The following is a 15273-nucleotide window of genomic DNA, read 5'->3' as shown; positions in this document are numbered from 1 at the left end:
CACACAGAAATACTGACCTTAGAAAAAATGCAAATCTTATACATGAAACCACAAAACCCAATGAACACTAAGGCCTGGTATACAGCAAGTGTGCAGAGTTGTGAACAGAGATTATTCTCTCCACATTTTTTTTTTTCAGCAATTGGGGTTAAGTAACTTGCTCAAGGTTACATAGCCAGGTGTTTCTGGGTGGGTGCTAAGTGTCTGAGCCCGGCCAGGTCATCCCAACACTGGGGCCGGTGCTCTTACTTGATGTGCTACCTGGCCGCCCCTATCTCTACATTTTTTCATTGCAATAATACTTTATATACGACTTGCTTAGAGATTTAAGAGGCCTTTCTCTATGCCACAAACATCCCCCACAGCCAATGCACAACTTTCCTCTAAGCACACAGAATAAACTTTGTTTATCTGTTTATTTTAAATAGAAGTGGCTTTCTTCACAAACTTGACATATAGGTTTTTAATTTGAAGCTGAATTCTTGCTGAGAATTAAAAATAAGTAAATAAATTTGCAAACACTTAAGGTTCATCATATATCTATCTTCTAGTATAAGAGGGAATTAATTTAAATCATGATTTAAAACACTACTAGTAAGGAAGAACTGATTTAATAAATGCCCTCTAGCTGTTTGATATAACCTTATTAATACATATTCTTCGCAACAACAACAACAAAAGGAACTAAATATATAGTTTTATTTTTAGAAGATTTAAAAGCAATGATTTACTTTGGAATTTTTCATTTTAACTTTGTAACTGTGTTAGTCCACCAAATGACTGCTTTCTTTATGTGCCAAAGTTACTCGAATCAGAAACATGTGAAGTACCTTGCATATATTTTTTAAAAATCTTTTGAATGAATAGATGAATGCCTGAAGACTTTGGACAGTAAACCAATTCAATAGGTTAGGGGTGGGGATTAACACTGAGGCACTCTATTAAAGGAACAAACATTACCAAAAACAAACCAGTACCATTTAATGGTACTAAAAATTTTAGATTCCTTCATTCAACATTAAAGGTCCTCTATAGTCTGAGGCTACTTTATCGTTCCATCCTTATACAAAACTTTTATTCTTTGCCTGCATTATGTGCTGACCAACTGAGCTACAGGGCATCCACTACATCCGATGATTTCTGCCCTTATACACTGGCTCACACTGTTGTCTGTATCTAGAATGCTGTGTCTCTTTTCTTGGTGAAATCCCTCCCATTGTTAATGTTATTTCCGTGAGAAGTCTGCCCTCTTAACTCCCTTCAAATTCAGTTCAGGTGACACCTTCTGTCCTCCTTGTTGTTAGGACTCTTTCCCTCTTGAAATCGCTTGTGGGACGGCCAGGTGGCGCAGTGACTGACAGCGCCGGCCCCGGCATCGGGAGACCCAGAACTGGTTCCGGCCTCAGATACTTGGCACCCACACAAAATAACTGGCTGTGTAATCTTGAGCAAGTTACTTAATACCAACTGCTTTAAAAAAAAATCACTTCAAAGGAGCTGGGATTAAAACCAAGAGTCACCTACCCAGCAAAATTGAGTATCATGTTTCAGGGGAAAATATGGTCATTCCGTGGAATAGAGGACTTTCAAGCATTCTTGCTGAAAAAACAGAGTTGAATAGAAAATTTGACATTCAGATACAAGAAGAGAAGCATGAGAAGGTAAACAGGGAAAAGAAATCATAAGGAATTTATCAAAATTGAACTATTAACATTCCTACATGGAAAAACAATAATTGTAACTTATGAAACTTTTCTCAGTAGTTGAAGGGAATAGAAATATATATATGGAGGTTTATGGGCATATGAATACATATGTGAATGTGTGTATACATGTTTACAGGTATACATAGATAGAGGGCACAGGACCAATTTAACAGGAAGGGATGATACTTAAAAGGTGAAATTAAGAGGTGGGAGGAATATAATGAGAGGAGATAGGGAGAGACAGAATGGGGTAAACGATCTCATACAGTAGAGGCAAGGGAAAATGGTTACAATGGAGAGGAAGAATAGGAAGGCAAAAGGGAATGGGGTCAATCTTATTCCCACTGAATCTGGCTTGAGGAGGGAGTGAAATACACACTAAATAGGGTTTCTCACCCTCCAGGAGAGTAGGGAGGGGAAGGAGATGAAAGGGGGGGATGAGGGAAGGGAGGGAAGGCTGGGGGGAGGGAAGTTGGAAGCGCCCACTTTTCAAAAGGGACGAGATCAAAGTAGAAAGTAGAACAGGTGGGAGGTGGGATAGGAGGAAGGGAAATATAGTCAGTTTTTTACAATGTATCTACTATGTTATTGTTTTGCATTAGCCACACATGTACAACCTATACAGAAATGCTTATCTTCCCAGTAAGGGTGGGTGACAAGGAAGGAAGGGAATGAATCTGGAATTGAAAGTTTTAAAATCAAATATTCAAATATATATGTATATATATATATATTTATATGTATACTATTATTAATACCATCTTACATGTAATTGGGAAATAAGATATACAGGCACTGAGGCATAGAGATCCACTGGAAAAGTTGGAAGGGGCATGGAGAAAATATGGGAGAGAGCAGATTGGAGAAAGGGATATCCTGTGGGACTGCTATTTTGGGGCGGTGGGTAGGGGAAAAATTGGGAGAAAATTTGTAACTCAAAATCTGGCGGAAACGAATGATGTAAAACAGAAGTTAATAAGCATTAAAAAAAATCACTTGTATTTTTCACAGATGTTATATTTACTTGTCTGTGTATAAGCTGTATCCCTACCCTCTTCGCTACCCCATACAGTATAAGCTTCTTGAGGGTAATGACTATTTAATTTTATTCTTTGAATCCACAGCACTTAGCATAGTATGTGAATCCCTAAATAAAAGTGTGCTGAATTGAACTAAGATGAGATGCAATAGTCAATAAACATTTATTAAGCTCCTACTAGATGCCAGGCATTGGGGATACAAAACAAAAAATTATCCTAGTCTTCAAGGAGCTCAGTCTAAAGGAGGAAGACAACCTGAAAAGAAGCTGAAGGAAGGAGTGGGGGGGAGGAAGCTACCCGCCACTGGAGATTTCGAAGCAGTAAATTACACACTTGGACTTCCTCTTTAGCATCATTATTTTGGCAGCTTTATGGAGAATGGATTAAAGATGGAAATATTGGAAACAGAGATAATAAAAAAAAGTTATTACAAGACTCCAGGTGAGATGCAAAGAGGGCCTGCACTATGTTAGTGTTTATGTAAGAGGAAAGAGGTAGACAGATGCAAAAAAAATGTTATGGGGGCAGAAATTAACTAGACTTGCCACTAGAATGGATAATTGAGTAGTGCTTCAAGGCTAAGAACTTGGGGAACCAGAAAGAGAGTGGAAATCCTAAGAAATCAAGACATTTGAAAGAAGGCCGGGTTGTTTGATGAAACTATAGTAAGCTTTGTTCTGGACATGTCTTGAGATGCCAATGGGACATGTAATTAGAGATGTCTAGCAAGGAGACAGTGATAAAAAATATCATGTTCATAAGAGACTAAAGACTGGATACACAGATTAGGGAGTCATTTGTACAATAATTCAACTGGTAGGAACTGATGAGATCTGTAGAAAAATAAGAAAAACCTCAGGGGGCATCCCTTGTGGGAGACATTCAACAGAGCTCATAATGTGATGAGAAGAGTATCCAGGAGGAAGGTGTGATAACATCAGAAGCATCCAAAAAATCTGGGAGAATAAGGAATCATAATTGGATTTATCAATTAAAAGATCATTGGTAAAACAGTTATAGTAGCACTTTTGTGATATCAAAAAGTTGACTGGGGAGTGGCTAAACAAATTGTGGTACAGGAATGTAATAGAATATTGCTGTGCTATAAGAAATAATGTAGGTGATGCATAACAGAGAAACATAGAAAGATCTAAATTAAATGATGCAGAGTGAAACAAACAGCTAAGAAAACAATATACAAAATGACAACTTAAATGGAAAGAACCCCTACATACACATAGATGCTAAGGACAAAGTGAGAGGTCAGTGCAGTGTGGACTTTGGGATCCAGTAGTTGGGAGTACGTTAGCTTTTGCCACCAGGGCGAGAAGCCGCTGAGGGCTGCAGCCCCCGCCACCTGGCAGCTTCAGCTCCTGGCTTGCAGAGTGTAGGGGGACCAAGCGACCAGTCTGAGGGGTAATCGCTCTTGCTTTAACTTGCTTGGATCTGGACTGCAGTCTAGGATGGAGGTCCTAGGGTGTGTGTCCAGCTTGCCATAGTGTGTGGAGGCTTCAGAGAGGGCAACCAACTAACACCTCCGGCAGCTGAGAAAACCCCAGTGTTTGGGATGAAGCTCCCCTGTCTGGTGGCAGAGTCCTACTGTGGTAAAAAGCCCAAAGGTCAAGTAATTAAGTGGCAATATGACCAGGCAAAGGAAGCAAAGCAAACAGAAGAATCCAACATTAGACTCCTATTTTGGGGACAAAAAGGATCAAAGCATGGAACAGGAGGAAGCCAGTGAAGTCACAACTCCTGCACCAAAAGTTTCAAAGGAAAATACGAGCTGGTTACAGGCCATAGAGAACCTTAAGAAGCAGATAAGAGGAGTGGAGGAAAAATTGGGAAGAGAAATGAGAACAATGCAAGAAAATTACGAACCAAGAGTCAACAGCCTGACTGAGGAAAATAACGCCTTAAAAAATAGACTAACTTAAATGTCAAAATAGGCTCAAAAAGGTAATGAGGAGAAGAATGCCTTAAAAGGCCGAATTTGCCAGATGGAAAAAGAATCTCAAAAGCTCACTGAGGAGAATCATTCCTTCAGAATTAGATTGGAGCAAATGGAAACTAGTGACTTCATGAGAACTCAAGATGCTGTTAAACAGATCCAAACAAATGAAAGAATAGAAGGCAATGTGAAATATCTCATTGGAAAAACCACTGCCCTGGAAAATAGATCCAGGAGAGATAATTTAAAAATTATTGGACTACCTGAAAGCCATGATCAAAGAAAGAACCTAGAAATCATCCTCCAAGAAATTCTCAAGGAAAATTGCCCTGATGTTTTAGAACCAGAGGGTAAAACAGAGGTTGAAAGAATCTACCAATCACCTCCTGAAAAAGATCCCCAAAAGAAAACTCCTAGGAATATTATAGCCAGGTTCCAAAATTCCCAGATCAAGGAGAGAATATTACAAGCAGCCAGGAAGAAACAATTTGAATATTTTGGAAACACAATCAGGATAACCCAGGATCTGGCAGCTTCTACACTGAGGGGCTGAAGGGCTTGGAATATGATATTCCGGAGGTCAAAGGAGCTGGGATTAAAACCAAGAATCACCTACCCAGCAAAACTGAGTATCATGTTTCAGGGGAAAATATGGTCATTCAGTGGAATAGAGGACTTTCAAGTATTCTTGATGAAAAAACCAGAGTTGAATAGAAAATTTGACATTCAGATACAAGAAGCAAGAGAAGCATGAGAAGGTAAACAGGGAAAAGAAATCATAAGGAACTTATCAAAGTTGAACTATTTACATGCCCACATGGAAAAATGATAATTGTAACTGATGAAATTTTTCTCAGTACGAAAATAGTTGAAGGGAATAGAAATACATATATATACACATATATATGTCTACATTGAAGGGTATGTGGGTGTATGAATATATATGTGAATGTATGTATATAAGTTTACAGGTATACATAGATAGAGGGCATAGGACCAATTTAATAGGAAGGGATGATACTTAAAAGGTGAAATCAAGAGTTGAGAGAGGAATATAATGAGAGGAGGTAGGGAGGGACAGAATGGGGTAAACTATCTCACAAAGAAGAGGCAAGTTACAATGGTTACAATGGAGGGGAAGAATAGGAAGCCAAAAGGGAATGGTTCAACCTTATTCTCATTCAATTTGGCTAGAGGGGGGAATGAAATACACACTAAATAGGGTATCTCACCCTACAGGAGAGTAGGGGGGAAGGGGATGGAAGGGGGGATGATGGAAGGGAGGGTAGGCTAGGGGGAGGGAAGTTGGAAGCACCTACTTTTGAAAAGGGACAGGATCAAAGTAGAGAACAGAACAAGTGGGAGGTGGGATAGGAGGGAGGGAAATGTACAACCTATACTGAACTGCTCATCTTCCCAGTAAGGGCAGGTGACAAGGGAGGAAGGGAATGAATCTGGAATTCAAAGTTTTAAAATCAAATGTTTAAATACACACACACATATACTATTATTAATACCATTTTACTTGTAATTGGGAAATAAGAGATACAGGCACTTGGGCATGGAGATCCACCATGCCCTACTGGAAAAGTCAAAGGGGGTATGGGAGAAGATATGGGAGAGAGCAGATTGGAGGAGGGGATATCCTGTGGGACTGCTATTCTGGGGTGGTGGGTAGGGGAAAAAACGGGGAGAAAATTTGTAACTCAAAATCTGGTGGAAATAAACGATGTAAATTAGAAGTTAATAAAGCATTTGAAAAATGAAAAAAAAAGACAATAAAAGAGAGGAGATGACGAAAAGGACATGCTCTTATAAGAGATCATGGGAATAGAGATTTAGAACTGAAAGGAAAGAACCACAAAGGTGATCAAATCCAATGCCCTCATTATTTTAAAGAGGAAACAAAACCCAAAGAGACTAAGCAGGGAAGGAATGAGACCAAGGAGACAAGTATATGAGATGGTGTGGGCAAGGAGGCCCAAGGAGGGGTTAAAGACTAGAGCAAAGGCAAAGAGATTAGGGATGGTGAACGGTTCTGAAGTACTGAATAGGGGAGAAGAGGGAAATCACAAAGGATGGTTTTTACTTTGTCATTACTTTGTCAAAACAAGATTGTTTTGAGGGAAACAATACAATACATACAGCTGATGTGTATTGTGACAGGGAGTCAAGGCAGAGTAAATTTGTAGGGAATCAAGATAGCACAATTATATGACTTCCTTTCTCAGCCTTCAGTGAAATTTGGGCTTATTTAAATTCTCTATTTCTTGTGTTATTAATGTGAGTATTTTAGAATTTTGCAAGTATTTGTTCATTTCACTGATCATCTGTGTTACCATGTAGTTTCTAATAATTTCCTTCCTCTTCATTATTGAATAGTCTCATTTTTCATTTTTGATACAGGAAAATTAGTTTTCTTTTCCTTTTAAAAAATCAGATTAAGTAAAAGTCTATCTATATTAGTTAAATTTATTTAGTCTCCATTTTAATTGGCTTACTTTTCTTCAAAATCCTCCGTTGGTTACAAATTTTATTTTTATGTTTATTAAAGAATGTGCTTAAAATTTCTGCTTTTCTACATTTGCTTACATGAAACTTTTATGTTCTAGTCCAGAGGTGGAGAAGCTGTAGCCTTGAGGCCACATGTGGCCCTCTAGGTCCTCAAGTACAGCCCTGTGACTGACTCTAAACTTTACAGAATAAATCCCCTTAATAAAAGGATTTGTTCTGTAAAATTTGGACTCAGTCAAAAGGTCACACACCCAAAGACCTAGAAGGCCACATGTGACCTCAAGATTTCAGGTTGCCAATCCCTTTTCTAGTCGAGTTAATTTTTGTAAAGGTGTCACAAACAGCTAAGAATACATAAACTCTTTTCTATTGCCATTGCTCTCTCTATCAGAGAGCTATTATGGCTAAATTTTCCAAAATTCTATTTAGGACATATCATTTTGTTATATATGTTTACGTCTCAAAGAGGTGCATTAAAAGCCCCAACATTTACACTTTGGGCAACTATTTCTTTTTTTCTTTTTTGGAGGGTGATTGGGGTTAAGTGACTTGCCCAAGGTTACATGGCTAGTATTTGTGTTAAGTGTCTGAGGCTGGATTTGAACTCAGGTCCTCCTGACTCCAGTGCCGGTGCCCTATTCACTGCGCCACCTAGCTACCCCTTTTAGCAACTATATCTGCTGCTTAATTCAATTAACTTTTCCTTCAAGTATTTAGATGCTATACTATTAAATGCATATATATTTTGTGCTATTATTTATTTATATTTGGTGCCTCTACATATAATAACATTTTCTTAAGTCTTTTATTAATATCTATTTTTATTGTTGCCTTTCCTATGATCATGACTGCTTACCTTTGCTTTTTTAAAGTTCACTTGAGTGACTGGGGAATGTAAAAAACCAACTGTGGTACATGAATGCAGTGGAACATTACTGTAAGAAACAACATATATGTTTAATGTAGAGAAGCACAGAAAGAATTACATGAGCTGGTTCAAAATGAAGCAAGCAGAGCCAAGCCATTACATACAATGACTGTAACAATTAAAATGGAAAGAACCACCACCAATAACCAAAAATGTTTGCAGCAAAATTATAAAGAATAAGGGACATCTAGATGGCACCCACCCTGGAGTCAGGAGGATCTGAGTTCAAATCCAGCCTCAGATACTTAACACTTACTAGCCATGTGACCTTGGGCAAGTCACTTAACCCCAGCTGCCCTGCCTTCTCCCTCCAAAAAGAAAAAAAAATTATAAAGAATAGGTCTGGCCCCAAAGAAGAGATATGAGAAAATTATTCCCTCTGCTCTTTTATAGAAGGGAGAGGAAGGTTCCCCTGGAACATTGCCTATGTAATATTTTCTTCTAGGTGCTTTTTTTCTCTTTTTCTATTATTCTTAAAAAAAAAAAAACTTTCTTATAAGGGATGACTCTGATGACTCTCTGAGAAGGGGAAGAACAGAGGAATTTTAGATGATAGAAAAACAAAAGATATCAATAAAATCTGTTAACAAAAATAAATTTCCCTTTACCCTAAAACCTTTCCTCTTAAACTCTTTGCATCTTTTTTTAAAACAATCTTCTTACACTCATTGAAACATAGCTTGCCAACACTGACTGCATTTATGCTAGGGTTTCCCAATACAATGGGCCAGAAGAAGGAGTAGGTACATTCCTTGCTCCTCACTGGGGACATCCCAACTAACCTTCTGCCATCATCACTCAGGAACCACTTTTCCTCTGTGGTTCACTTCACTTATATATCATCCTATCTACACCCATCATCACAAATCCTTAAGTCATTCTCCAACCTTCCTTTCCAACTCGATCCTTGCTCTCATACTTAGAAGGTCTTCAACCTATGTTTAGGTATATAGTTTATCTTCAAACACAACTTCAATTTCCAGTTCAACAGCCTCCCAAACTCCCATGAACAATCTTCACTCCACTTCAGCCACACCTTAAACATTTTCAATCCAATTCTGTTTAATAGGAGCCTACTAGGTGCCTAGCACTGTGCTAAAATTTTCTAAAATTTGTGCTAAAACAAAACAATCCCTGACATCAAGAAACTTATACTATTGGGAAGAGGATATAACATGTACACAGACAGTAAATACAAAGTTTATACAAAGTAATTTTGTTTTTTTGTTTTTGCTTTTTGGAGGGCAATTGGGATTAAGTGACTTGCCCAAGGTCACACGGCTAGTTTTTATGTTAAGTGTCTGAGGCTGGATTTGAACTCTGGTCCTCCTGACTCAGGGCCAGTGCTCTATTCGCTGTGCCACTTAGTTGCCCCTACAAAGTAATCTTAAGAAAGGGAAAGTACTAACAACAAGGAGTAGGGAGGGTGGACCAGTAAAGGCCCAACGTAGAAGGTACACTGAAGGAAGTTTGGCATACTTTAGATAAGGGACATAGAGCAAAACCCTTAATGACTGGAGATGGAGTATTCTGTATAAAGGAACAGTGAGAATAAAAGTTTGTATCACCATCATTTTTTAATATATTCCTTCCTCCCATCCACTGAATCAACTCTTACAACAGAGTTTTGTTTGGTTTTTAATCTTTTTGGAGGGAGAAAGGCAGGGCAGTTGGGGTTAGGTGACTTGCCTAAGGTCACACAGCTAGTAGGTGTTAAGTGTCTGCGGTTGGATTTGAACTCAGGTCCTCTTGACTCACTGCAGCACCTCACTGCCCCAAAAGAGATTTTTAAAAAGCAAAAAAAAATTAGCATAGCAACATCAACCACCACAAAGAAGTTTCAGATTATAATCAATATTCTATACTAGGGGCAGGGAACCTGCGGCCTCAAGGCCCCTGTCTATAACAATAGTCCCTCACCTTGTCAAAGAAGGGAGGCACATTTTCTCGACTCTTCTCCAGATGCCAAGCTTGGGTCATTATGTTTTTAGTATAACATGTTTAGTATAATATGTCTTTAGTAAAGTCTTAAAATAGAAATAGAATATAATAGAAATACAGATAGAAACTAAAAGAATTTATAGGTAAATGCTGCCATGTAAATAATGGAAATATGCAAAAAATTCTTTTCATACTCACTTTAAATACATTTTTAAAGGATGAGCTAGAAAGGAGAATAGGTTAGGACCTATTAATAGTAATACTTGAAAAAAATTGTGGAAGATGAGTAAGCACGTCCCAAAGGTTTTTAAAAGGGTACTCCTGTTGTAACCCTCTTTAATTTTACCTAAAATAACTTAAAATTCAATACCTAGTAAATTATAAATACTATTAATTATGCTGTTAATTTGTAAGTGCATCTAAAGACAAGATAACTATTAAGAAAAAAATTGATCAATGACATTATGCCATTATTTTCTTTGGAAGGAAAATATGTTCATTGGCTAGGAGTTCTAATATAACCTGACTTAACTGAGCTTACTGTTTATCTAATAATAATTCAAGCAGCACTGTTATGGAAAATTTGAGGAACACAGATTAGGTAGAACTGTAACAAAAATGGATATATCTTGTTTAAAGAGCCAAAAGAGAGCTATGACAACTTACTGGCATATGATAGCAAGAAGGAAAACAAAGAGACAAACAATACTCAGCCCAAATAACTTTCAATAAGGATGGCAATACATATGAACTTATGGCGAGAATAGTTCATGAACAAGCAAATTTTTCTTTCAATGATTCATCAACAAAACAGAAGAAAGTGGCTTTTGAGGGACTCTCAGGGCCATTTGCTTTTTTTAGTCTTTCATTTGTTATTTAGAGGATTGTGTATAGAGCTCACTAATATAGACCCAAGTAATCTCTTACTTCTCCTACCCAAGCCAACGATAACAGTATTTCAAAAGAGATCTCTTTTTGATCTTTTAGTGTATCTAGATATCCATCTTTGTACCTAAATATCAAGGTAACACTAGAAATCAAATACAGATAGATTCCTTTTGAAATTCTGAGGTCATAATGTTTTAAGGGAATCCTAAAATTCAAACATTTAAGATACAACATAAACCACTGAAAACCAGGCTACTTGACAGACACACATATCTGCAGATACTAAGTTGCAAGATGTCACACTTAACTACAACTATTAAATACAGAGAAAAGGAATAGTTACCTTGCCTATAGAACCTACAGTGGAAAACTGGTAGGTAAGAAAAGACTCAGATATTTTATTCCTGATTCTACCACCAATTTACTCATGATTGAGGACAAATCACTTAACCACTGCAAACCTGAAGACAGATAATGTATACTTTTTCCCAAGAAGACAGGAATATTTTCCAATGTGGTTTGAAAAGTGTGGGTCAAAGACACAGTAGAACTGCAAGTTGATACTTTCAGATTGGCAAGGGAGTTGCAGGATCTTGGCTCAAATCTCACCTCTGCCACTAACTGTGTATATCACATGACCTTGGTCAAGAGTTAATCTTACTCAATGTGTTTATCGTCATCTGCAAAATGAGGGAGAAGCCTCCCGTCTCCCAAGAGAGAAGGCGAGCTCTCATATATCTACTCCCTAAAAATAGTACCAGACCAAACAATGATCAAGAAATAATCGAGAAGTTACAGTAAGCAACTACTCCCCCCCCCCCCCCCCCACCACACAAAAAAAAAACCAAAAAAACACGGGCAACAGATAAGAAAACTCCCAAAAAAAAAACACAAATATAAGAAAAACAACAATAAAACAGAAAAAATAAACAAAAAAACTTCTCCCCCCCCCCCCCAGAATATCACTAAAAGTCACTCAGAAGCCCATGGGCAAATGGAAAGTGGACCTCCTAAAAATAATCATGATGATGATAATAGAGCTTATAAATAGCTAGATCTAGACCGATAGCTATTACTGAGGTTTACAAAGACCTTTATATTATTTCATTTGATTTCCACAACAACCCCGTAAGCTAGGTGCTATTATTACTTCCATTTTACAGATGGAAACTAAAGCCCAGAGACATTAAGTGACTTGCCCAGAGTCACAAGGCTAGTTAAATATCTGATGCAGAATTATGAACTGAAATCGTCTTGACTCCAAGTCTAGCAATCTACATATTATCCCACCTAAGAAACTTACAAAAGTCAACATTAAGTACAGGCAAGTAAGAAGAAAACCTCCTTGGCTAGCTAGAGACTAGCAACAGACACCTACATTCTGCAAAGCTCTGTAAGTGGAAGGAGCAAGAGCAGAGGGCCCCATAAAAAAAGCCCTAATGTGGTCTGAAACCCATAGCTTAGACCTGGAAGCAACTCAGAAGGGCAGTGAACAAGGCAGTGGCTGTGGCATAATTCCAAAATTTGGGGATAAAAAAGAGAAGGGACTTCCCCTCCTCCCTCTTTCTCTCCCTACCTTCCTCTCTCTCACTCTCCCCCTTCCCCCATCTCTCTTTCACCCTTCCCCTTTCCCCTTGCACTCTCTCTGTGTCCCCCCCCCCGTCGCAGAACCCTGTAAAGTTCTCTGGTGCTTCTGTCAATCACTGCCAGCACCTCCCTTCATTCATTCATTGATTCTCGGGGTTCCAAGCTTCCAGAGCTAGAAAGGACAGCAGAGCCAACAGATGGCTCCAGTCCATCCTGCAGCCGAACAAACATCCTCATATCCCCCACCCAAGGTGCTCAAGCATTAGCTTAGAGAGCCCCAGTTTGTGGAGCACTGGCAGCCCATCCCACATGCTCAATCACTCCTTTACCAAACATTGATTAAGTCCCTACTGCTTAAAGCATCTTGATTGGGTAGGGCTTTGGGGACTGGAGAGAGTAAAGATCTAAAAACAAAGAAACAACTCCTGCACTCCTCTAGGGATGTAGTAGTGAGGAATGGAACCCTAACCTAGGTCACTTTCATGTGTAATTGACATGAGCGCACCTTGATTCTGAAACGGCAGGCGGCCCTTGCTACCGTCATTGAAGGGAGTAGCCCTCCTGGAGAAGGGGCCTGACACCCTCTGCCAACACCATCACCACTGCCACCACCAACCACAGAGGAGCTGCCACCCTTCCAGCAGCCAAAATGGAAGTAAAGCATCTGATTATCACCTGTGAAAATAAGATGCAGACAGAGCTTGACCTATCTAGCCCTAGCTGGTGAAACGGTGTAGCCTTCTCTCTCCCTGGATCTCCCAGAGAAACTGGGAAAACGTGTATGAATTGATCCAGAGTGAAGTGAACAGAACCAAGAGAAGAATTTATACAATTACAGTATTACAAAGACAATCAACTTTGAAAGTCTTACAGCACAATGATTAACCAACCACTGGAACTCTTCTGAGTTCCAGAAGACTCATAATGAAACAGACTACCTAGAATCTCCTGATTGTTCTCCATCTACAGGTGAAATGCCCCTTGATCTACTCAAGCAGGAAAAGGCCCAGATTTCCCCAGGGAGCTCCAGCCAGCACTTCCCAACTCAGAAAGATATAGATTATGCCCAGATAATACAAAACTCTGAGAAGAAGTTGGACTCTCACTTGCAGTTGAGAGCATCTTTCTGGAACCAGGCTCCCCAAAGGACCCCTGGGCCAGCCCAGCTTCACAGCATGCAATGCTTACACAGCCCTTGGAGGTAGGACTCAGTACAGAAACTGAAGAAGGTTTTGGCTGCTCTAGTGGTCAGCTCCTGCCTGACTTGGAGCCCACACAGATCCAGGGGCCAGGGGCCTATATCACTCCTAGTCAGAAGATCAGACAGCCCCCAAACCAAAGATCATCAGCCTCCTACCCTCCTAAGCACTCAGTCAGGCCCCATTCCAAGGCCAAGAGAAGACTCAACTACAACCCTTGATCAACCCCGCACCTGGCCCCTGAGAGGTCTGGTTCAAAGCTGGCTACCTTTGCCTTACTGTGTGACCCTGACTTAGTCATTTCCTTTCTTTAGCCTTAATGTTCTCTCTACAATGATAGCTCCTACTAAATGATCCTTGAGGTCTCTGATTGTTCACAATGTGTAATCCTTTGTATTCCTGCCTTTTAAAATTAGAAAATAAAGGGATGTCCCCATGGGGGGAAAAAAAAAGGAGGGACACAAACATTTTTGCCAACCACAAGAAGAGAAGTTCTCAAAACAGAAAACAGGGCAGTTATGAAAGTAATGTATTGAATTAATTAAATTTTTTTAATGCTAGAAATATGGAGCAGAGATTCACAGTTTCATATACAGTCAATCCTTTTTTGTGTTCTACTTGGTATAAAGAAAAGCTCCTTTTTTGGTGTTTATGTTCAGAATAAAAATAAACAGATATGAATAATCAGATGAATTAGATAGTCTCTTGAAGTCCCTTTTATCTCTAAATCTATGATTCTATCATAAGTTTATACTAAGGAAATCTTAGAACATACACCATAAAGAAATCTTAGGAACAATATAATTCAGTCATCTAGCTTTATTGATATCTATGACAGCCACAGCATTGCAAAGTATTGTGAAGAATAAAAAAAAAAAGTCCTTGCCCCACTTCACCCCCCCACAAAAAACTTACAACCTAGCATGTGAAATACTGAAATTAAAAAAAAAAAACAGAATAAAATTAAGTGCCAACACAGTGACAGTGGTAGAGACAGAAAAGCATCATAGCAGAAGGGGAAAAGGAGAAATCCTTACAGGAAAAAAGCTCCTAGAAAAACTAAGAAAAAGATGTAAGATATGAGGAAGAATAAATGCTAGAATAAAAGAAAAGGAAGGGAAAAATCTCTAGGAGGAAAGAACAACACTATAACACTAACTAAATTTTTAAAAGAAAGAATGGGCACATATCACAGGCCCCTTTAAGAACAATTTAAAAATCATAAAAGGAGATACAAAGGAAGATTTGGCATCTATAATAATGGAAACAAAATTAAGGGAGGATTCAAGTTCAAGATGAACATTAAAAATAAACATTTCAACAACTAAGTGAAAAATATTAGTAATAATGCAAATTAAAACAACCAGGAAACTATTTTGCACCCATTAGATTGGTAAACATGACAAAAAAGAAAAATGGCAATTCTTAGAGGAAAGATACACTGTTGCCTGATGTTGGAACCGAACTGACCAAACCAAGCTGGAAAGCATTTGGCACTATAACCAAAATGCCACAAATGTGA

General features: G+C 38.7%; 1 protein-coding gene across 8 annotated transcripts in view; it reads right to left on the bottom strand.

The window, feature by feature from the left end:
- LIN52 (lin-52 DREAM MuvB core complex component) overlaps positions 1-15273 on the bottom strand; it is a 415840-nt gene that overhangs the window by 121708 nt on the left and 278859 nt on the right. For 2 of the 8 annotated variants that reach the window (XM_069092191.1, XM_069092190.1), the window contains exon 7: positions 8065-8143. The exons of the other annotated variants lie outside the window; for them this stretch is intronic. In XM_069092191.1, the coding sequence (XP_068948292.1) occupies positions 8082-8143 (62 nt within the window). In that variant the 3' untranslated portion in view covers positions 8065-8081. The remainder of the gene's footprint in view (positions 1-8064; positions 8144-15273) is intronic. 8 annotated transcript variants of the gene reach the window in all.

The sequence above is a fragment of the Petaurus breviceps genome, unplaced genomic scaffold (assembly GCF_028583685.1).
Source record: "Petaurus breviceps papuanus isolate PSGF00001 unplaced genomic scaffold, PetGlider_PUasm1.0 189, whole genome shotgun sequence".
Classification (NCBI taxonomy): Eukaryota; Metazoa; Chordata; class Mammalia; order Diprotodontia; family Petauridae; genus Petaurus; species Petaurus breviceps.
The sequence above is the reverse complement of the archived record's forward strand: the minus strand, read 5'-3'. Positions and strand labels throughout refer to the sequence as shown.